This window comes from Haematobia irritans, chromosome 1 (assembly GCF_050003625.1).
Source record: "Haematobia irritans isolate KBUSLIRL chromosome 1, ASM5000362v1, whole genome shotgun sequence".
NCBI classification, from domain to species: domain Eukaryota; kingdom Metazoa; phylum Arthropoda; class Insecta; order Diptera; family Muscidae; genus Haematobia; species Haematobia irritans.
Window position 1 is genome coordinate 9,221,250 of NC_134397.1, and position 25,106 is coordinate 9,246,355.

The window sequence follows — 25,106 nt, forward strand, 5'->3', positions numbered from 1 at the left end:
ATAGAGGCGCCAATTGGTTATTTCCATTATTTTCCTTGCAGCATACCCTCTAAGTCTCTGTTTCTAAACACATATATGTTTATAGGCTATTTCTAAATTAATATATGTTTGCATCCAAACATATTATATTTACAAACATGTTATGTCCCTAACATATTAACATATATGTCCCAAAAATGTTATGCTAGATTATGAACATTATATGCTGGCACTTAAAAATATTGTGTTAAAAAATGTGAGTTCCAAACATAAAATTTTTACACCCAAACATATGAAAAACGATATTTTTGGTCCGTGTAGCGCTGTCCGTCCATCCGTCAATTGAAATCGCGCTAACTTCCGAACAAAAGAAACTATCAACTGGAAACTTGGAACTAGTAGTTGTTTTTTATGTAGTTCGGACGGTATTACAAATGGGCTATAACGGGTCACTTTTAGGTATAGCCCCCATATAAACCAAACTACAAATTTCGATTGGAATGACGACGATGAAATACACCAGCAAACTTGTTACAATAAACAGGAAAAGATATCAATTGGTTTCAGGTCCGGACAGGATTTATATGATCTTCCCAACCCAACTTGCGGTGCTTCTGGCGAGTTACAATTCATTTCCTATTGGCCAGTGTTAGCCGCTTCTGGGTTATTGCTTCTTTCAGGCGTAATTAGTGACAGTTCAGTACAGAGTCATGGGCAGCCCATAGAAACTTGTCAATCCCATCAAACACATAGTTAATAGACTCTTCCTGCCCGTGAATCCTGGTTTTGAGACAGTGATTTGTCATAAGCGTCCCCAACCGCTTTCGAAATCGGTCGATTTTATTGCGATTCGCAGATAAAAATTCAGTCCATTTCAAGATTTTCTACGTAAACTCGTGTAACACCCATAGCGAATGAAAATTTAAGATGTTCGACTTCTCTTTGCAAACAAACCTAACTTAATTTTTATTATATTGATTATATATAAATAGCGGAAAAGCGACAATAGATATTTTCGGAACAAGAAGTTTATGCCACAAATTTCAGAGTACAATAGCTAAAATAATTAATAATTCCTATATCCGTCATTATTTATACCCTCCATCATAGGATGGGGGTATATTAACTTTGTCATTCCGTTTGTAACACATCGAAATATTGCCCCATAAAGTATATATATTCTGGGTCGTGGTGAAATTCTGAGTCGATCTGAGCATGTCCGTCCGTCCGTCTGTTGAAATCACGCTAACTTCCGAACGAAACAATCTATCGACTTGAAACTTGGCACAAGTTGTTGTTATTGATGTAGGTCGGATGGTATTGCAAATGGGCCATATCGGTCCACTTTTACGTATAGCCCCCATATAAACGAACCCCCAAAATTGGCTTGCGGGGACTCTAAGAGAAGCAAATTTCATCCGATTCGGATGAAATTTTGTACATGGTGTCAGCATATGATCTCTAACAACCATGCAAAAATTGGTCCACATCGGTCCATAATTATATATAGCCCCCATATAAACCGATCCCCCGATTTGGCTTTCGGAGCCTCTAAGAGAAGCAAATTTCATCCGATCCGGCTGAAATTTGGTACATGGTGTAAGTATATGGTCTCTAACAACCATGCAAAAATTGGTCCACATCGGTCCATAATTATATATAGCCCCCATATAAACCGATCCCCCGATTTGGCTTGCTCTAAGAGAAGCAAATTTGATCCGATCCGGCTGAAATTTGGTACATGGTGTAAGTATATGGTCTCTAATGACCATGCAAAAAATGGTCCACATCGCTCCATAATTATATATAGCCCCCATATAAACCGATCACCAGATTTGGCTTGCGGAGCCTCTAAGAGAAGCAAATTTCATCCGATTCGGCTGAAATTTGGTACATGTTGTTGATATGTAGTTTCTAATGACCATGCAAAAAATGGTCCACATCGCTCCATAATTTTATATATACCTCATATAAACCGATCACCAGATTTGAACTCTGGAGCCTCTTGGAAGACCAAAATTCATCTGATTCAGTTGAAATTTGGTACGTGGTGTTAATATATTGGTCAAAATCGGTCCATAATTATATATAGCCCCCATATAAACCAATCCCCAGATTTGACCTCCGGAGCCCCTTGGAAGAGCAAAATTCATCCAATTTGGTTGAAATTTGGTACGTGGTGGTAGCGTATGATATTTAACAGCCATGCCAAAAGTGGTCCATATCAGTCCATAATCATATATAGCCCCCATATAAACCGATCCCGAGATTTGGTTTTGGAGACTCTTGGAGGATCAAATTTCATCCGAGTCAGTAGAAATTTGGTACATTGTGCTATTATATGACTGTTAAAAAACATGCCCAACTAGGCATGTTTTTTAACATGTTTTTTAACACAAAAATTGTTCCATATCAAGTTCATAATTGTATATAGCCCCCATCTAAGCGACACCCATATTTCAATTCTGGCTCTCTACCACGTATAGACTAAGTCACAATTTAGAAAACGATATAAGAAGTTTTAAGATACCACAACCCAAGTAATTGGATTGTGGATGACAGTCTTTCGTAGAAGTTCCATGGTGGAGGGTACATAAGATTCGGCCTGGCCGAACTTACGGCCGTATATACTTGTATTAAAAATCAAATTCAATATTCTTCAAATCTTTTGTATTACACCTTCAATAAAATCGGGTTTTGAGACTATCTAAAAACCGGTTGCATGTACAACACTATTTCTCAGAAACTCTGGCGAGAGCATAGCACATAGAGTGCGTTGTGCGAAGATTGCACTTTGAAAATAAAAATTTCAAATACCGCAGACTGATGAACAGATAAAACGATATTTCAAGCGTTATAACGTTGTCGTCGTCGTTGTCGAGCGCATCGAAAATCGAATAAAGAAAAACAAACTAAATAAAAACAACAAATAAATAATTGTTGAACAAAAAAGTGTTGAGCTAATAGAATAAGCTTGATTGGTTTGCGTTGTGCTGCTGTCGCAATAGAATTGATTCGTTTTTTAGAGACAAAGTGTGACAAATTATCGGGTATCGCGCTATTGAATGGTCATTTTGCGTTCTTTACGAGCGCTATCACATTCCAATTCTCCAGCCGGAACATCCACATACATTAAACTAATAAATAAAAAAAACTAAATAAAAAATCGGGCAAACAATAAAAAAAAACAAAAAAGTTGTCTATTTTTAAATGAAAGTGCGCCACTCGTAATTCAATGGGGACACAATTGAATGAGAGCCATTGAAACCTGTCCGAAATAACAACACTTCCGAGATCAAGTGCTAAATTTTTTTGTCATAACCAAAAACAAAAGCACAAAAACACAAAACACAAAACTTTCCTTATGTTGAAATTAGTTCAAAATGCCTGATAATAGTACAAAATTCAATCCCAATTTAGATGTGGATTTACCACAATGGATTAATGAAGAATATTTCCAGCCCATATTGAAAAAAGATTTACCCAACTTTGTGAAGATTTTAACCTTCACCATAATACCTGCCACACCTCCGGGTGAGAATTACACTTCGCTTATGATGAGAATCAAAATGGATATCGAAATGGAAGGTAAGATAAACGGAATGACCCGCAACCACCATCACTCCCATTATCCACCTCTGGTAGAATGTGTTTAACAATTTTAACAATGGAAATTTATCAAGAAAAGATTTGCAAACGACGATAACGTCCAAGTTTAGAAAATGAATGAGAATACAATTCACTACGTAAAGCTATTTTGTTTCCTTAAATGTTTTTATAAGATTTGAAAGTTTTCGATGAAAACGACTTCGTCGAAGTCATAAAAATAAAGTGATGACTATTCCTTGGAAGAACAGTGGTTTTGGCGATTACTCCAAATCTGGGAAAAGACCATTTTCCGAAATTTGGAAAAGTAAATTTTGTTCGCTTTTTAACAAACCGAAATACCAAGTCGGAATATCTATAAAGTATACATTCTTGATCAGGAAGAAATTTTAAGATAATAGAACGATATCCGTCTGTATATCAGTCAGTCTGTAGTAATCACACTACAGCCTTCAATAATGGAGCTATCGTTCTGATATATGACACTTATTCGTTTTTTGTCTTCATGTTCAAATGTAGGCTATATCGGTCCAGGTTCATATAAATCCAACCCTCGATTTCATTAAGACACCGCATTTTTTATACGACTGGTTTGAAATTTGAAATTTTAAAATAATTGAGGTGAACAAATAGGTGTTCCGAATGTGGTGTTTATCGGTCCACATTTTGCTATAGAACCTATATAAACTGATTTTCCGATTTGACTTCCACATTGAAGGTTAAGTGATTCGCCTTAAAACTGTCCTAACGTGAAAGACAAGGACTAATGTCAACTTGGCTTCAAAAATCCTGATAGCACTTGAAGAAAAAAGTTAAAAAAAAAACGAATATATTAAACTTTGTGTCCTAGAATTAAATACTCAAAACTTAAATTTAAAAAAGGGAATTGTGTCTCAAATCTGTCCCTACTTCAATTCTCCGCTTCTTTGGCTCGGGATCAATACCAAAGTCTTTAGTGTAAAGACAAAAAATATTTAAAATCGTTCATGTTTTTTTTTTTAGTGTAGACACTGCAATTTTCTCTGATTGGCAAATCCGAATCGATCCAAGTTTCGACCGACCATCAAAAAATTTTCGGCGCTGGATTCTCCCCACATAGTAATGCTGGTGACATTTTGGAGTATCTCAAAGATTCTGTAATGTTCGGACTCTGCTATAAAAAGGAGATCTCTTGTCATTGAGCAAAACATAGAATCGCGCAGTGACAAGAGAGAAGTTCACGAATTGTGGTATCATAGTCTAACTGAGCCTTAAATGACGGGCTCCCACTATACCTAACATAGCTCCCACAAAGACTGATCTTCCCATGTGACTTCTAGGGTTCCTAACCACCGTAGTTTCTATACGATTTGCCTGAAATTGGAAATTTAGTATCAAAAACAAGTCCCCAATAATTGAAAATTCAACAAATCACGATCAAGTACTCACAACCTAAAATCTAACTCACAAGCATCATGATGTTGATCAAACTCGTTCTCACGGACAAATTCACTCTCATTAAGAAAAATAACTCTCCAAAAAAAAAAAAACAAAAACATGACATAGTGTAAGAGTCTGAAATTAAAACAAGTATATATGGCCGTAAGTTTGGCCCGGCCGAATCTTATGTACCTTCCACGATGGATTGCGTAGAAACTCCTACGAAAGACTGTCATCCACAATCGAATTACTTGGGTTGTGGTATCTTAAAACTTCTTAACATTGTTTTCTAAATTGTGAGTTAGTCCATACGTGGTATATATTAGACAAAAAAGGTATGTGTAGGTAAGTCTACAAATAATTTGGAATCGATATGGACTTTTGCACGGTACGTAGGGAGCCAGAATTGAAATATGGGGGTCGCTTATATGTGGGCTATATACAATTATATGGACCAATTTTTGTGTGATTGGGGATCGATTTATTTGAGGGCTATATATAACTATGGACCGATATGGACCTAGTTAGGCATGGTAACGGCCATATACTAGCACAATGTACCAAATTTCAACTGACTCGGATGAAATTTGCTCCTCCATGGGGGTTGAATATGGGGGCTTGAGAGCCACCGTGGTGCAATGGTTAGCATGCCCGCCTTGCATGCACAAGGTCGTGGGTTCGATTCCTGCTACGAGCCAACACCAAAAAGTTTTTCAGCGGTGGATTATCCCACCTCATATACTAACATCACGTACCAAATTTCACCTAATCGGATGAATTTTGCTCTTCCAAGGGGCTCTGGAAGGCAAATCTGGGGATCGGTTTATATGGGGGCTATATATAATTATGGACCGATTTCGACCAATTTTTGCATGGGTGTTTGAGGCCATATATTAACACCAAATATCAACTGAATCAGATTAATTTTGGTCTTCCAAGAGGCTCCGGAGGTCAAATCTGGTGATCGGTTTATATGGGCGCTATATATAATTATGCACCGATGTGGACCAATTTTTGCATAGTTGTTAGAGACCATATACTAACACCATGTACCAAATTTAAACCGGATCGGATGAAATTTTCTTCTCTTAGAGGCTCCGCAAGCCAAATCAAGGGATCGATTTATATGGGGGCCATATATAATTATTAACCGATGTGGACCAATTTTTGAATGGTTATTAAGGACCGAATGAAATTTGCTTCTCTTAGAGGGTCTGCAAGCAAAATTTGGGGATCCGTTTATATGGGGGCTATACGTAAAAGTGGACCGATATAGCCCATTTGCATACCGTCCGACCTACATAAATAACAACTACTTGTGCCAAGTTTCAAGTCGATAGCTTGTTTCGTTCGGAAGTTAGCGTGATTTCAACAGACGGACGGACATGCTCAGATCGACTCAGAATTTCACCACGGCCCAGAATATATATACTTTATGGGGTCTTAGAGCAATATTTCGATGTGTTACAAACGGAATGACAAAGTTTATATACCCCCATGCTATGGTGGAGGGTATAAAAAGAACCAATAGTTAACACCGGGTGCCACCGTGGTGCAATGATTAGCATACCCGCACGCTCACAAAAAATCGCTTCTGTAACATATACTCCCAAACATATTTTGCTTCAAGGATATACATTTTTGGGTATTGCCCAAACATTTATATGTTTGATCTCTTCCAATATATAATATGTTTGAAAGCATATTGGTCTAAACAATATATGTTTGGGCAGTCTAAGTTCCAAACATTTTGTATTTTTGCATCCAAATTCAATAATATTGTCTTCCAAAAAACAATATGTTATTATGTGAACATATAATATGTTTGGAAGCATTTTGCACCCAAAAATATTATATGCTTAAAAAAAAATTCTCCCAAACAATATTGTGCTCAAAATTTTATTTATTTATTTATATATTTACAATCATAATGAATTATGAAAATAAACAGGTAATATAGGTGCTAACAACATAGGTTTTCGACCTGAATGCTCAAAATTTTGTTTCTGCCCAATTGTATATTCCCCCACATCTTTCTCACTTCCACGAGATTTTTTAGTTCTTAGCACCTTTTTCTGTAATACAAACATTGTAGAAGAAATTATTCAATTGTATGATTTTTTTATTTTAATTTTACCTTTTGCCGGACGGGGATTCGAACAGCGGACCACACAGTTTGTAAGGATCAAAGAAGTAGCTGATCAATTGCCCAAGGAAAAATAAAATGTTAATTTTGTAATAACAAGCAACAACCACCAACTTAATTCAATATCGCTCCCTGTTAAATAGCGCTCCAAGCTACTAAACACATATATGTTTATAGGCTATTTCTAAATTAATATATGTTTGCATCCAAGCATATTATATTTACAAACATTTTATGTCCCAAACATAATATGTTCTAACATATTAACATATATGTCCCAAACATGTTATGCTAGTTTATGAACATTATATGCTTGCACTCAAAAATATTGTGTTTAAAAATTTGTGTCCCAAACATATAATGTTTATAGCCAAACATATGAAAAACAGCCTTTTTCATCCGTGCGCCTTGTATAAATAAATGATCATTGCTTAAATTCCAGTTTCCACCAAACACCAAAAAACTTTCAACGGTGGATAGACCTCTCTCAATAATGCTGGTGACATATCCAATGTGGGGCAATGTGAACTCTGCTATAAAGGTTAAACATAGAATCACCACTTGTGGTATCATAGTGGACAGAATAATCTGAATTTGAAATAATGGATTGCAACTATACCTAACTAAGAGTTAGTATCTCTTAATACAATATAGCGAGCAAACTTCACATTTGGCAGGACTTTCCTATTGGGATAACATGGAATTGTAAAGCAGATACGTAATGAAGGATTGAATCAATTGAAGGAGTTCAATTAATTGTTGCGCGGTTAATATAACCGTGTTGGATACTAAGGAGCAGAGTTTATTTTCTGGTTATTTCTTCAGCCTCGATTATAAAAAGAACGTCCCTTATTATTGATATACAAATAGATTCCGCCAGCTCTTAATAACTAGAAGGCTCCTATGTTAAAGGGTGATGGTCAAGGGAAAGCGCGTATAAACCGGTGAAATCGTTTATTAAAAAAATCAAATTAAATTTCTTTTTCAAGTTCAATTAGTATAAAATTCAGGAAAAATATTCAGTTAGGCTTTCGCTTTTCCAAATCCGAATTGCCGGGCCTCACGCTTGACACCTGCCATCAGATTTTGTACAGCCATCTTGTCCACCTTCTTCGCCGCAGAAAGCCAGTTTGCCTTGAACTACTGCTCGTCCTTAGCAGTTTTTTAGTCTTCTTTAGGTTCCGCTTGACAATAGCCCAGTATTTCTCAATTGGGCGGAGCTCTGGCGTCTTGGGAGGGTTCTTGTCCTTGGGAACCACCTGCACGTTGTTGGCGGTGTACCACTCCATGGCCTTTTTACCGTAATGGCAAGATGCCAAATCCGGCCAAAACAGTACGGAACAACCGTGTTTCTTCAGAAAATGCAGCAGACGTTTATTCAAACACTCTTTCACGTAAATTTCTTGGTTGACAGTCCCGGAAGCTATGAAAATGCTGCTTTTCAAGCCACAGGTACAGATGGCTTGCCAAACCAGATATTTCTTTGCGAACTTTGACAGTTTTATGTGCTTGAAAATATCTGCTACCTTTCCCCTTCCTTTTGCCGTATAAAACTCCTGTCCCGGAAGCTGCTTGTAGTCGGCTTTGACGTAGGTTTCGTCGTCCATTACCACGCAGTCAAACTTCGTCAGCATCGTCGTGTACAGCCTCCGGGATCGCGCTTTGGCCGTCGTATTTTGTTTATCATCGCGATTTGGAGTCACTACCTTCTTGTAAGTCGATAGTTCGGCTCGTTTTTTGGCTCGACGCACGGTTGTAGACGATACACCCAGCTTATTTGCGGCATCTCGGAGAGAGAGGTTAGGGTTTCGCTTGAAACTACCGGCAACTCTCTTTGTCGTCTCAGCGGCTTCCGGTTTTCGATTTCCCCCCGATCCAGACTTCCTGGCTGTCGACAAACGTTCCCCAAACACTTTAATTACATTTGTAACGGTTGATTTGGCAACTTTTAGCGATTTTGTCAGCTTTGCGTGCGAGTAGCTCGGATTTTCGCGATGCGCGAGCAAAATTTTGATACGCTGCTCTTCTTGCTTGGACGGCATTTTGACAACTAAAGAGTGAATTCCAAAATCAAAATAGGAGCAACATTCTACACACACACCCCTTCAAAATGAGGGGTGTTCAGGTTTTTTAAATGCAAAATTGAAAGAAATACGTCAAGTTTATATTGACCAAATTTTGGCCGTATCACCCTTTAGAAGGCTGATATGTTATCTACCAAGTGCTACAACAATTTAACCTATCCCGGATTAACAAGAATTTCTGAAGAATCATTAATGGTTCAAGAAATTAATTATTAAAATCTAAATTAATGGATAAAGTCCATTTACTAGAATATGGCCAATAAAATCTTCAGATACATATATGATTTGGAGAATATTTCACAAAATCATAAAGCGTTGGGAAATAACAAGTCATACTAGAAACATTATCTACAGCTGATAAAGTGGAATGCAATGCAGATAGAGTTAGTATGGGGACGGACATAATGGTATGATAAAAAGCTTCAATTCTTAGCAAATACTTTTGTTTTCATATCACGGCGCCTAAATGACAAATTCTAAGTTAGCAAAAAAATTTGAAAAATGGTTATCAAAAGCATTTGAATACCATAGAAAAAACAAGATAATTTCCAAAATATTTACACCAAAGTGACCAAAGTGATTTTTGGACGAAATTAATGCGACGAAATTTTAGACAATAAAAGACCCAAAAAACCAAAATACTCATCTTATTGCTCGAGCACGAAGAACCCACATTTTTATTTGATATACCTGGACTTTCTTTTATTATTTTGAAAAATTCCAAATATTTCATGTTTTTCCCTTTTTTTTACAGATGGTTTCACGCAACAAAAATCCTATGTGATGAAAACAATGTTGGATGATAATAAAGGTGGCACTTTCATTAATACCCTCAATTTGTTTCCCAAAGAACGCCTGATGTATGAATCAATATTACCCCAATTGGAAAAACTCTATGAAGATTCCGGAAGCCAAGTGAAATTTTCTCCCAAATGTCATTGGATTGAAGATAAAGCGGGTAGAATAGCCATTATTCTACAGGATTTACAAACGAAAAAATTCAAAAATATAAGCAGATTAAAGGGTTTCGATATGCCGCATATGAAGAGAGTTCTGGAGAAACTGGCTGAATTTCATGCAGCCTCTGTAGTGTTAAAAGAACAAATGGGTTCATTTCCCAAAGAGTTTACAAATACATACCTGCCTCTTAACTATCATAAATCCAAAACATATCAAGCCCGTCTGAATAGCTATAAGGCAGCTATGGCCCATTGGGGTTTGGAGGACTATGAGAAATATGCGAAAATGATTGTAAGTAAAATAGAAGTTTAGTGTATATATAAGAGGTTCAAAGTTAGAAGATTTAAATTCTCCTAGATAAAGATTTACTACAGGGAAAAAAATTGAAACTGAAAGAGCATTAAAATAAAAATTCACAAAAAACGGTAAAAAAAACTGTGAGAAATGTTTACGCTTTTATTTGAAAAACTAAAACAATTAACTCAATTTTTATTTAATTTAAATAAAAATATATCCTAGCAATACTCGTACATTTTAATTCAATGGAAATTTAATTGAATTAATTTTTTAATCGAATATTTTTTATGTATTATTTTTAATATTTTCAATGTTGTGGCACTTTTTGTTAAATAACTTTCGTATACAGTACTATTTATAAGTTTATACTTCTTATATTGAAATGGATCAATAAAGAAAGAAAAACATCTCTGATCATTTTAATAGTGTTCATGAATGGAGCAGTTTCATTATAAATTTAGTAAGATAATGGATCCAAAATCCTGATACCTTTTTTACCACAGAAGAACAAATGTTTCTGAAGCTCCAATATTTTTTGTATTCAATCATGAAATTAATTGATCCAAATATTATGCTAGAATCCGTTGGATGATAATATCAAGTACTGACGCCAATTAATTAAATTAATTGATTAAACATTAATTAAACTAACTTATTTAAATTAAATTATTAAATTATTTATTTTTTAAATAATTGATATGATGACATTTTGCTTTGATTAAAAAATAATTAAAACAATTATTATTTGTTTAATCGAATACATTTTTTAATATAATGGATATATTTTTTATGTAGACTAACCAAATAAGTATGGACCATTAGTGGCAAATATATTTTATAATTTGTATTAGTGAATCAATTATTATTATTGCTTTTTATACCTTCCACCATAGGATGGAGGTATATTAACTTGGGCATTCCGTTTGTAACACATCGCAATATTGCTCTAAGACCCCATGAAGTATATATATTCTGGGTCGTGGTGAAATTCTGAGTCGATCTGAGCATGTCCGTCCGTCCGTTCGTCTGTTGAAATCACGCTAACTTCCGAACGAAACAAGCTATCGACTTTAAACCTGGCACAAGTAGTTATTATTGATGTAGATCGGATGGTATTGCAAATGAGCCCTCGGTCCACTTTTACGTATAGCCCCCATATAAACGGACCCCCAAATTTGGCTTGCGGAGCCTCTAAGAGAAGCAAATTTCATCCGATCCTACTGACATTTGGTACATGGTGTTAGTATATGGTCTCTAACAACCATGCAAAAATTGGTCCACATCGGTCCATAATTATATATAGCTCCCATAAAAACCGATCCTCAGATTTAGCTTGCAGAGCCTCCAAGAGAAGCAAATTTCATCCGATCCGGCTGAAATTTGGTACATGGTGTCAGCAATGATCTCTAACAACCATGCAAAAATTGGTCCACATCGGTTAATAATTATATATAGTCCCCATATAAACCGATCCCCCGATTTGGCTTGCGGTGCCTATAAGAGAAGCAAATTTCATCCGATCCGGCTGAAATTTAGTACATGGTGTCAGCATATGATCTCTAAAAACTATGCAAAAATTGGTCCACATCGGTTAATAATTATATATAGCCCCCATATAAACCCATCCCCCGATTTGGCTTGCGGTGCCTCCAAGAGAAGCAAATTTCATCCGATCCGGCTGAAATTTGGTACATGGTGTAAGTATATAGTCTCTAACAACTATGCAAAAATTGGTCCACATCGGTCCATAATTATATATAGCCCCCATATAAACTGAAATTTGGTACATGGTGCAAGTATATGGTCTCTAATGACCATGCAAAAATGGTCCACATCGGTCCATAATTATATATAGGTTAGGTTAGGTGGCAGTCCGATGTATCAGGCTCACTTAGACTATTCTGTCCATTGTGATACCACATTGGTGAACTTCTCTCTTATCACTGAGTGCTGCCCGATCCATGTTAAGCTCAATGACAAGGGACCTCCTTTTTGTAGCCGAGTCCGAACGGCGTTCCACATTGCAGTGAAACCACTTAGAGAAGCTTTGAAACCCTCAGAAATGTCACCAGCATTACTGAGCTGGGATAATCCACCGCTGAAAAACTTTGTGATGTTCGGTCGAAGCAGGAATCAAACCCACGACCTTGTGTATGCAAGGCGGGTGCTAACCATTGCACCACGGTGGCTCCCATAATTATATATAGCACCCATATAAACCGGTCACCAGATTTGACCTCCGGAGCCTCTTGGAAGACCAAAATTCATCTGATTCAGTTGAAATTTGGTACGTGGAGATTTGGTTTTGGAGTCTTTTGGAGGAGCAAATTTCATCCGAGTCAGTTGAAATTTGGTACATTGTGCTAGTATATGGCCGTTAACAACCATACCTAACTAGGTCCATATCGGTCTATAGTTATATATAGCCCTGAGATAAATCGATCCCCAATCACACCAAATTGGTCCATATCAAGTTCATAAGTGTATATAGCCCCCATATAAGCGACCCCCATATTTCAATTCTGGCTCTCTATCATGTATGAACTAACTCACAATTTAGAAAACGATGTTAAGAAGTTTTAAGATAACACAACCCAATTAATTCGATTGTGGATGACAGTCTTTAGTACAAGTTTCTATGCAATCCATGGTAGAGGGTACATAAGATTCGGCCTGGCCGAACTTACGGCCGTATATACTTATTTTTTATTTAAATTAATTAATTTTTTTATTTTATTTTACAGAATTTGTAAACTTAAATATTGTATCTTTTTTTTCCAAATATCTAAACAATCCCAATTATTTACCCTATATTTCCAGCCCAATGCCGATCAATATGTCAATGCTGCCATGCAATGCTTTAATGGTGATCCACAAGATTTTAAAGTTCTCAATCATGGTGATTTTTGGTCCAGTAATATTATGATCAACTATATCTCGAAACCTGGCGTTCAAAACGATGTGAATCAAATTCGTTTTGTCGATTTTCAAATGTGTAAATGGGCCAGTCCTGCCATTGATCTCTGGCAATTGATTATCTGTTCGGTAGAGAGTAATCTGCGTATACGTAATTTCGATTTATTCATACGCATTTATCATACGCACCTGTTGAAAAGTCTACAATTTCTAAAATATAATAAACCCATGCCGTTGCTTAGTGATTTACACATTAGTATGCTGAAATATGGATTTTGGGGTTATTTTACCACCTTCACCCATTTGGTTTTGATTTTGTTGCCCTCGGATAAGGAAGCTAGTTTATTGAAGCTAATGCAACCTGGCGAAGAAGGTGATAAATTTCGTATGAAAGCTTTTACAAATCCTTTGTATGTTCGAGCTGTTTTAGATATTTTTCCATTTCTATATAGACGGGGTATTTTGGTTTTATGAAAATGGGTGATATTATTTAGAAATCTCAATAAATCAATGAAATATGAAATTTGAGTAGTTGTTTTTATTTTGTTTGGGTGTAGATTTCGAGATCAAAAGATTTCATTATTTACTATTTATTAATTAATTTTGAATAATCGCCTCATCATTTTATCTTTTATAACTTGATTAATGTTTTATATCTATGGACTCAGAAGACAACGGATATAAGAAAGATAGAAAAAACAATTTTTTTTATATGCTTACTTTCTTATAGGGACTTATTATTTATTTGGAAAGATAATTAAAAATTCTAAATATTTTTATTAAAAACATACCAAAGAAATTTTAATAACTTCATTCTGAAAAAAACATTGAGTCTTTTTCTCTTGTAGGAGTTAAATTTTAATGCGATTGTCAAGGTGGGATATGTATATTTGTCTCAAAAGTCCGGAGATATTTATTTTAAAAAAAGCTAATTTAAACTTAATTTAACATAATTAACAAAAAAAGGTCATTAATAATTATTAGGTCGAAAACCTTTGTTGTTAGTACCTATCTCATTTAATATCATAATTTATTATGGTTTTAAATTCTTTAATAAAAATAAAAAAAAATAAAATTAATAATTAATTAAAAAAAACTAAATTAAATTTAATTTAACAAAATGTTTATTTTAATTTCTTATATTTTTATTTTGTTTGTATTACTTTAAAATAATTTTAGTTGATGTAATGTAATAAAATTTAATTTTCTAATTTAATTTTTTTAGTTTAGATTAGATTAGATTAGATTTAAATTATTATCATTTAAATTAAAATAAATTTGTATTGAGTTTAACCTAATTTTAATTTAATTTCATATTATTTTTTTCGACTAAGTTTTATTTAAACTAACTAAACTAAATTCAATTAAATACGAGATAAAAAAGTTAATTGGCAACTCTAATTAACAACTAAATAATACATTCACAGCTGTTTCAAAAAAATGCTCTAATTCATATTGATAATTTAATTTTTTATTTTATTTTGTTTAGTTTAGTTTTCCTTACTTTCATTTTATTTTGACTTGGTTTTATTTAAACTAGCTAAACTAAATTCAATCAAATACGAGATAGAAAAGTTAATTGGCAACTCTAATTAACAACTAAATAATACATTCACAGCTGTTTCAAAAAAAAATGCTCTAATTCATATTGATAATTTCATATTTTATTTTATTTGGTTTAGTTTTCCTTACTCTCATTTCATTTCATATAACCTAAATTAAATTTTATATTATTTTATTATGATTTAATTAACTTAATTCCACTAAATTAAATTCGATTTAATTGGGGATAAAAAGAGCTCATTGGCAACACACAAATAACACAGCTGTTTAAAACAGGCTTTAATTCATATGTCGTATATTTAATTTTATTCTATTTGTTTAGTATTCCTTTCTTTTAATGTAATAAAATTTCTTTGAGTTGAATCTAAATTAAATTTAATTTTATATTATTTTATATTGTATTAATTTCGTTCAATTTTATTGACTTCAACTAAATTAAATTCAATTTAATATGAGATCAGAAAGTTTATTGGTTTATCTGGCAAATAACACATTCACAGCTGTTAAAAAAAAAACACTAACTCATCCGATTAATTAAATTTTTTTAAATTTTATTTTATTTAGCTTACCTTAATTTAATTTTATTTAATATAATGTAATAAAATTTCATTGAGTTTAACTTTTATATTCTCCCATGTTTCATTGAGTTTAACTTTTATATTCCCCCACGCTCTGGTTTTCGACTTCGCAAAACGCAAAATTTTTATCTGTAAATAACATCTGAACCACTTTATATATTGACAAGAATTTTCTACCATTTAATTTCCCCATCCACAGTATGTGAAAATTTCGTAATATATATCATTGTGGTTCGGGAACTAGCGATAGAGGAAAATTTTTCGTTTTGCGAATTCGTAAACCAGAACGGGGGGATTATCTTACTTTGAAGTTTTATTTTATTTAATTCAACTAAATTCAATCGAATATGAAATAAAAAAGTTCATTCAGCAACTCTGGCAAATAACACATTCACAGCTGTTTATAAAAAGCTCTAATTCTGTGGCTAATATATTTTTTATTTTATTTTACCTTAATTTCATAATGTAATAAAATTTCATTGAGTTTAATCTTAATTTAATTTTCTATTATATTATTTTGGTTTGGTCGGATTTAATTTAATTTTATTTAAGTCAGCTAAATTAAATTCAATATAATGTCAGATAAAACATTTAATTGGCAACTCTGCTAAATAACACATTCACAGCTGTTTCAAAAAAGCTCTAATTCATATGGTTCATCCCCAAACAACCATACATTTTTGTGTTATTTTTTAACACAACACAAAGCACGTGAGTTCTTGATGGGAAGAGAGCACCATATCATTAACATATCTAATATATTTAGAGGAGCTTTTCATAACAGTTCTCTAACAACAAAATACCAGTGCTCAAATTCTCTCTCATGCCCAAACACAATATGTCAGTGTAAGTACTGTTAATCTCATTACTGTTATGCAGGTCTATTATTTCCCTTTGCCAAGCAACAGTCTATAAGCCAGGGAAGGAAAATGCAGTACTATAGTACTTTTTTCAATACTTTTTCACCCCGGTCAGTACCGTAGTACCCCCGCGAAGGATTTAGTACCTTTTGTGTAGACATTTTTGAGTCGATATCAGATTTATGGTACAATAGCTTTGACAAAATATTTTAATATTTTGAGAAAGTCTTTATCAACCTTATTTGCTAATAGTCTTTTACAAATATGGCAAAACAGACATGTTCATGTGGGAAGAAAATCTCGATTTTGTAAAAGACATAGTCAAAAACAGGATTTTATTGAACTTCAAGAATGTTTTAGTCGAAAAAAGAATGCGATTCTATATTATCGATTTTTTATTTCGGTATAAAATGTTGTCAAAATTTTATTTCTATATAGAATTTTTGCAAAATTTTATTTTTATACAAAATTTTGTCAAAATTTTATTTCAATTGAAAATTTTGTAAAAATTTTATTTCTATAGGAAATTTTTCCAAAATTTTATTTCTATAGAAAAGGTTTGCAAAATTTTATTTATATAGAAAATTTTGTCAAAATTTTATTTTATTTAAAATTCAGTCTCTTGACAATAATCTTCCAGTGAAATTTTTGTTGAAATTTAGTAAAAAAGTACCTTTCCGCTCAAAAAATACCTTTTTTGTACTTTCTTAAAAATTGTATTTTCCATCCCTGCTATAAGCCTATTTAACAGACACGAAAAAGAGAGCAATTCATTCATCAAAAGCTAAACAACAACAGAAATTTGCTCACCCGCAATGATAGCAGCCCTCAACTACAACAGCACTGCGCTAGAGTATCTTTTTATTTGATTTCGAGTTGTATATTTCATTCTAATCAGGTGACCTGTTTGAAGTCGGTTCGTCTTGTTTTTCTGGTGTATTTATTCAATTCAATTCGATTTGATTTAGTTAAAGTATCTGTTTTACAAGTGTTTGCCCATTAAAAGAACAAGTGCAACTACAAACAACAAAAAGTCTACAATGGGAACCGGTGCTGCCAATTATAACCCACCAGAATGGATAACAGCAGAATTTCTGCAGGATGTCCTTAAGGAATATTTTAAAGATGATAGCTTGGAAGTTCATGAAATTATTGTAAAAAGTGCTTCAGCAGGAGCAGAAAGAGGAAGTGGATTTGCTAGTGAAATGCATCGGGCTACCTTTAATTTGAAACGTAAAGATGTCACCGGTAAATTTTCCGTCATCATAAAGGTTTGTTAAATATGGAAGGTGATTTTGTGTAAACGACGCATTTGTGGTAAATGACCTCTCAATAACTGTTTATTAGTTCTGGTCAGGGGGTCACTTGAGGAGTAACTATAAATATTATGGGAAATTATTGATTGTGGACATATATTTCATTGTTGTGGACAAAACCCTAACCCTAGTGACCTAAATTGGTCTATGAAAAAAAAAAATACCCTAGTATCATATCATTCTGTTGTCTTGGAAAACTTTATATTTAAATGACAAATTAGCAGCAAAGTGTCAATGAAGAATTGGTTTCCCATACAAATTTGTTGAATTAGTTTGGCTGCCTATGTAATAACACCTAACGAAACCTTATCTGTAAAGATAACAAATTTAACTTAGTAAAATTTTAATCTTTCCACCTTAAAAGTGAATGAACTCCTCTTTAGGAGTATGGTGATAAAAAAATGTTAAGATTCAATAATGACCATGTCCATCCGCAAAATATTCACAAAAGTATGAGGGAGAAGAAGGAGGAGCATTAAAATATTTAATGATTCAAATGACAAACATTTGCGTAACTATCATTCACCAATGTGGTATCACAATGGACTGAATAGTCTAAGTGAGCCTGATACATCGGGCTGCCACCTAACCTAACTTAACCTATTCCCCCCAAAAACGAAAATTTTGACTAACGAAGATTTCTTTTCTTATTAAAGTCGACCTTTAATTTATGTAACCTCTTGCCGCGTTTGTCCCAACGATCCGCGGTGATACCTTGTGTTGCAAGCTTTTAGCGGAATATTTTCAAATATTTGCCCATAAACTTCGAGTCTTCATTTGCCGAGTCATTTCAGTTGTTTTTTTTTTTTTTTTCACCACAATGCCCCAATGCATTTAGCAGCACTACCAGTATCATTATAATGATTTATGGTGCAATACACAATGATATGGTTTACATTGAAGTATTTGGTGGCAGCCCGATGTATGAGGCTCACTTAGAATATTCAGTCCATTATGATACCACATTGGTGAACTTCTCTTTTACCGCTGAGTGCTGCCCGATTCCATGTTAAGCTCAATGACAAAGGACCTCCTTTTTATAGCCGAGTCCGAACGGCGTTCCACATTGCAGTTATACCACTTAGAGAAGCTTTGAAATGTCACCAGCATTGCTGAGGTGGGATAATCCACCGCTGAAAAACATTTTGGTGTTCGGTCGAAGCAGTAAGCGAACCCACGACCTTGAGTATGCAAGGCTGGCATGATAACCATTGCACCACGGTGGCTCCCAACTGGTTGCGATGTGGAGAGAATCCAAATACAAGGCAATAACACTATTACGCTTGGATTAAATCGCGAGTAGCTTAGGGATTATAAAGGGTGATTTTTTAAGAGCTATACGAAAAGAAAAAAAGCACATAAAATTAAAAAAAAAATGCATGAAATCTTTATTAGAATCGATATTGGTCCATATGATTTATGTTTGAAGATAATCCCAGCAAAAAAATTTAGAAGTTCTTCCAAAGGCACAACTTTAAAAGCACTTCCAGAAGATGCACTCACAATGATGTTCTTTATTTTAACTACCCAAGATTCAATTTTTTATAACTTAGTTTTTTCATACTTTTAATGGGTAATTTTAACTTGTTTTGTTTCAAATAGGTTAAAAACAGAGTAAGAATTCATAAAATGGTACAAATCATTTAAATTTTATCGAAAAAAGCGCTAAATCCAATCTGGAAAAATTGTGAATTTTTGAAAATATTTGAGGTCAAACGTTTCCGACAAGCGTTAGAATCCATTAAAAATTATAAAAAATTATAAAAATTATTTATTTGACAAAATATCACAGAATTGTTTAATTTACATCCAAAACATTGAATCCGGATCACACCTAAAGAAGTGATGCAAACTCAGTGCAACGGCTGTTGAAATGAAGGACTTCCGTCCTATGACAAGCCCATGTTAAATTCATCGCTTCTGCGTCAATTTTGCACCACTTCCGGATCCAAAAAGAACATTTTCATTACTTTTTTGGCGACACTTTTTTTACTGGGATGTCATGTAAATGTTGACCGCAACTGTACCTCAAATGGTCCATGCCCTTAGTTCAAGTTTGGAACACTCTTTGCAACATTTCGGCCGGTATCTCATTTTCGATCAAAATAAGTGGATCTACGTCCAACTTTCCATGAGACTATTCACCAACTGTATTTTGAAAGGCTTCACACCAAAATCCTTCCGCAATTTTCCACGTTGTCGAGTAATTCAATTGCTGCGAATAACAATGTAAATTTGCAGCGAAATTTAGTCACAATAACCCGAATAGACGCTTCCGTGGGCATAAGCGTAGGAAGGCCTCTGGGGAGAGGGCTTACACTCCAGAATAATTTTTGCTTTACGCTAATGTCCGTGGGACGATTAAACTGACCATAAAATGGAAGAAGCCTCTAATGAATGGATCAGGTATAGAACGAACTGAAGATGTTTGACAGTGAAAAAAACACGAAACTTGCTCCAGATTTTCAAAACAGTGTTGCCAAACAGATAATAGCTGAAAAATCACCCTTTAAAAAGAAGTAGTTTCTTCGTAGTAAGGAGTTTTTTTACATTTTGTAAATATTAACTTTTGTAATCAATAACAAGTACATACGGCCGTAAGTTCGGCCAGGCCAAAGCTTATGTACCCTGCAGCATCGATTGCGTAGAAACTTCTACGAAAGACTGTCATCCACAATCGAATTACTTGAGTTGTGGTATCTTAAAACTTCTTAACATCGTTTTCTAAATTGTGAATTAGTCCACACGTCGTATATACTAGACCAAAAATGTATGTATAGGTAAGTCTACAAATAATTACGAATCGATATGGACTTTTGCACGGTACGTAGAGACCCAGAATTGAAATATGGGGGTCGCTTATATTGGGGCTATATACAATTATGAACTTGATATGGACCAATTTTTGTGTGATTGGGGATCGATTTATCTGAGGGTTATATTTAACTATAGTCCGATATGGACCTAGTTAGGCATGGTTGTTAACGGCCATATACTAGAACAATGTACCAAATTTCAACTGACTCGGATGAAATTTGCTCCTCCAAGAGGCTCCAAAACCAAATCTCGGGATCGGTTTATATGGGGTCTTTATATGATTATGGACTGATATGAACCACTTTTGGCATGGTTGGTGGATACCATATACTAACATCACGTACCAAATTTCAACCGAATTGGATACATTTTGCTCTTCCAAAGAGCTCCGGAGGTCAAATGTGGGTATAGGTTTATATGGGGGCTATATATAATTATGGACCGATTTCGACCAATTTTAGCGTGGTTGTTTGAGGCCATATATTAACACCACGTATCAAATTCCAACTGAATCAGATGAATTTTGGTCTTCCAAGAGGCTCCGGAGGTCAAATCTGGTGATCTGTTTATATGGGGGCTATATAACAGGTTGGCTGATAAGTCCCCGGTCTAACAAAGAAAAACACATTTTTTTTGTCAAAATTCGTTTTAATTATTCAACATAGTTCCCTTCAAGAGCGATACAACTATTATAACGACCTTCCAATTTTTTGATACCATTTTGGTAGTACTCCTCCGGTTTTGCCTCAAAATAGGCCTCAGTTTCGGCGATCACCTCTTCATTGCAGCCAAATTTTTTCCCTGCGAGCATCCCTTTGAGGTCTGAGAACAAGAAAAAGTCGCTGGGGGCCAGATCTGGAGAATACGGTGGGTGGGGAAGCAATTCGAAGCCCAATTCATGAATTTTTGCCATCGTTCTTAATGACTTGTGGCACGGTGCGCTGTCACTTTTTTCTTCTTCATATGGGGCCGTTTTGCCGCGATTTCGACCTTCAAATGCTCCAATAACGCTATATAATAGTCACTGTTGATGGTTTTTCCCTTCTCAAGATAATCGATAAAAATTATTCCATGCGCATCCCGAAAAACAGAGGCCATTACTTTGCCAGCGGACTTTTGAGTCTTTCCACGCTTCGGAGACGGTTCACCGGTCGCTGTCCACTCAGCCGACTGCCGATTGGAGTGTAGTGATGGAGCCATGTTTCATCCATTGTCACATATCGATGGAAAAACTCGGGTGTATTACGAGTTAAAAGCTGCAAACATCGCTCAGAATCATCAACACGTTGTTGTTGTTGGTCAAATGTGAGCTCGCGCGGCACCCATTTTGCACAGAGCTTCCGCATATCCAAATATTGATGAATGATATGACCAACACGTTCCTTTGATATCTTTAAGGCCTCTGCTATCTCGATCAACTTCATTTTACGATCATTCAAAATCAGTTTGTGGATTTTTTTGATGTTTTCGTCGGTAACCACCTCTTTCGGTGAACGCCACCGTCCTCCGTGCTCATTTCACCACGCTTGAATTTTGCATACTAATCAATTATTGTTGATTTCCCTGGGGCAGAGCCCGGAAATTCATTATCAAGCCAAGTTTTTGCTTCCACCGTATTTTTTTTCCCTTCAGAAAACAGTATTTAATCAAACATGAAATTCCTTTTTTTCCATTTTTTCACAATAACAGAAGTTGCTTCACAAAAGACGCTCTATCTCACAAACACGAATCGTTTGAAGGTTTGTACAATATAAAAATAATATGCATTTAATACTAGCGACTCCATCTATGTGTCAGACCGGGGACTTATCAGCCAACCTGTTATAATTATGGACCGATGTGGACGAATTTTTGCATGGTCATTAGAGACCATATACTAACACCATGTACCAAATTTCACCCCAATCGGATGAAATTTGTTTCTCTTAGAGGCTCTGCAAGCTAAATCTGAGGATCGGTTTATATGGGAGCTATATATAATTATGGACCGATGTGGACCAATTTTAGCATGGTTGTTAGAGACCATATACTAACACCATGTACCAAATTTCAGCCGGATCGGATGAAATTTGTTTCTCCGCAAGCCAAATGTGGGGGTCCGTTTATATGGGGGCTATACGTAAAAGTGGACCGATATGGCCCATTTGCAATACCATCCGACCTACATTAATAACAACAACTTGTGGCAAGTTTGAAGTCGATAGCTTATTTCGTTCGGAAGTTAGCGTGATTTCAACAGACGGACGGACGGACGGACATGCTTAGATCGACTCAGAATTTCACCACGACCCAGAATATATTTATGAGGTCTTAGAGCACTATTTCGGTGTGTTACAAACGGAATGATAAAGTTAATATACCCCCATCCTATGGTGGAGGGTATAAAAATGGAGTTTGAAATCGCCACTTTCGTTTGCCCGATTGACATATTGCGCATTGATTTTTAAGTCGGAATTTGATTTTGGCGATCCAGTTTTATCTTCATGGTATGGATTTCTAGATGACTCAGATCAATTTATGATCCAGAAAATTGATTTGTTTTTATTGGATTTAGTTTCAATATCTTTTGTAATTTATTACTCCATCATTTCAGGATCATCCCAAAGGATTTACCGGAGTTGTGGCCCACAAGAGTAAACTCTTCAAACGTGAAATTATGGCCTATAAAGAAATCTTGCCAAGAATTGAAGAACTTTTGGCCTCCATAGGTGATACAACAAAAATAGCACCCGCCTGCTACTACACCACCGAATCGCCAGAACCTTTTCTAATATTGGAAGATATGCAAGTGACGGGTTTTGAAAATTTCGAAAAAGGTCGTCTGCTCAATTTGGATCATGTTCTGCCGACCGTAGAAAAATTGGCCAAATTGCATGCTTGTTCGGTTTTAATTGCCGCAGAGAATCCGAAAATTATGGAATTTTTTGAAGAGGCGCCCATTTCACGTAATCCAGATCGTAAAGATTTTCTAACTTTCTTCCCTGTTAATATACGTTGTGTGGCCGAAGAGATTGCCCATTGGAAGGGTTACGAAGAGATCACCGAGAAAATGTTTAAATTGGCCGAAAATGTTCTACAATCTGCTGTGGAAATGTATGAATCACATGAGCAAGGTTTTCGAGTATTCAATGTGGCTGATTTATGGGTGGATAATCTAATGTTCCATATCAATAATGAAACCAAGGATCCAGATAATGTTGTGTTGGTAAGTAATGGGCCTAAAGGATACTGTGGGATCAACAAATATTGAAATTTTATTTTTACCTTATTTCTGTCTTTCTCTATATCCACAGCTTGATTTCCAATTATCCTATTATGGTTCTCCGGCCATGGATTTGAATTATTTCCTTTATGGATCACTGAATGAGAATGTTCGTAAGGTCCATTTGAAATATATTATTCGAGAGTATCATCGCATCTTTAAGGAAACTTTGGATAAACTACATTACGATGGATATATACCATCGTTGAAGGATCTTACCATAGAACTGATTAAGAATAGTCTGCAAGGTATTTATTTTCAAAAAAATCTTTGCAACTGATTTTTTATCTCCTCTTATTTTATTTTCAGGTGTAATAGCAGCTACTTGCCTAACTCCCATCATCTTCATGGAAAAGGATGGTTTTGAAAATTTAGAAAATCTAGCCTCCCGTACAGAGGAAGGTGATCAAATACGACGTCAAAATGTGGAAAATCCCAAATATCGAGCATTCCTTCAACGCACAGTTAAAGAGTTTGAGTTGTGTGGTTTTCTGGATGTTTGAAATATCTGCAACTGTTATTTTTTAAGTTTGTTTTTTTGTTCATTGTTTTTTCTGTTCGTATTGTTTTCTGAAAATATATATGCTTTAAGTAAAAAGTCAATGGACTATTGTTAGCGTCTGTCCCTATTTCTTATCAAGGCAACCTCAGAGAATTTTAATCTGATTGACATGCTGGGATGGAATCACAAGTGTGGTTAGGGCATAACAAATTGCTGGAATTTCTAACCTTTGTTTTGTCACAAGGTTCGAGGGGCGAAATTTATGAGTAGAAGGGAAACTATCATTTACAGGGTGGTTTATATATAATGCAACAAAGCAAAGCGTTATATTTTTCATTCGATTGTTCAAAAGCAAAAAAAATCGGAAATAACATAAAAATGTTGAATCAATTTAGATTTGTTTGAATTGGCTACATTTAGCACCAATTGTGAAAAATTGTGCAACAAAGCCATCACACGCTGCACGAAGGTTTCTCTGATGTATTTTGACCCATTCCCGGCAAATGCCGTCTTGTGGTGATCGTTATATTGGTATTATTTACAGCCAACTATAGTCTCCCAGACGTGAAAGTGGCACCAATTGTGCGACAAAGCCAACACACGCTGCACGACGGTTCCTCTGTGGTATTTTGACCCATTCCCGGCGAAATGCCGTTTTGAAGTGATCGCTATAAAGGGTGATACGGTCAAAATTTGGTCAAGGGAAAACGCGTGTAAATCGGTGAAATCGTTTATTTAAAAAATCAAATTAAATTTCTTTTTCAAGTTCAATTAATATAAAATTCAGGAAAAATATTCAGT

The 25,106-nt window shown here is 35.0% G+C and overlaps 2 protein-coding genes across 2 annotated transcripts; both read left to right on the forward strand.

Moving 5' to 3' along the window:
* Positions 1-2,827: 2,827 nt before the first annotated feature.
* On the forward strand, positions 2,828-13,930 carry LOC142220178 (uncharacterized). The gene is made up of 3 exons (XM_075289166.1): positions 2,828-3,567; positions 9,989-10,485; positions 13,312-13,930. The coding sequence occupies exons 1-3, from the start codon at positions 3,363-3,365 to the stop codon at positions 13,879-13,881; spliced, it is 1,272 nt and encodes a 423-aa protein (XP_075145281.1). The 5' UTR covers positions 2,828-3,362; the 3' UTR covers positions 13,882-13,930.
* A 3,300-nt stretch (positions 13,931-17,230) lies between these two features.
* On the forward strand, positions 17,231-24,406 carry LOC142220179 (uncharacterized). Its single transcript, XM_075289168.1, has 4 exons — positions 17,231-17,679; positions 23,135-23,746; positions 23,835-24,051; positions 24,113-24,406. Exons 1-4 carry the CDS (start codon positions 17,449-17,451, stop codon positions 24,304-24,306), a joined length of 1,254 nt encoding a protein of 417 aa, XP_075145283.1. The 5' UTR covers positions 17,231-17,448; the 3' UTR covers positions 24,307-24,406.
* Positions 24,407-25,106: the final 700 nt, after the last annotated feature.

What these genes read in the sequence shown, in the direction of transcription:
- LOC142220178 (XM_075289166.1), top strand. Translation starts at nt 3,363, where the DNA reads ATGCCTGATAATAGTACAAAATTCAATCCCAATTTAGATGTGGATTTA. An exon ending in AATGGATATCGAAATGGAAG is followed by an intron (nt 3,568 to 9,988) that starts GTAAGATAAACG and finishes TTTTTTTTACAG; the next exon opens with ATGGTTTCACGCAACAAAAA. An exon ending in AGAAATATGCGAAAATGATT is followed by an intron (nt 10,486 to 13,311) that starts GTAAGTAAAATA and finishes CTATATTTCCAG; the next exon opens with CCCAATGCCGATCAATATGT.
- LOC142220179 (XM_075289168.1), top strand. Translation starts at nt 17,449, where the DNA reads ATGGGAACCGGTGCTGCCAATTATAACCCACCAGAATGGATAACAGCA. An exon ending in AATTTTCCGTCATCATAAAG is followed by an intron (nt 17,680 to 23,134) that starts GTTTGTTAAATA and finishes CCATCATTTCAG; the next exon opens with GATCATCCCAAAGGATTTAC. An exon ending in ATCCAGATAATGTTGTGTTG is followed by an intron (nt 23,747 to 23,834) that starts GTAAGTAATGGG and finishes CTATATCCACAG; the next exon opens with CTTGATTTCCAATTATCCTA.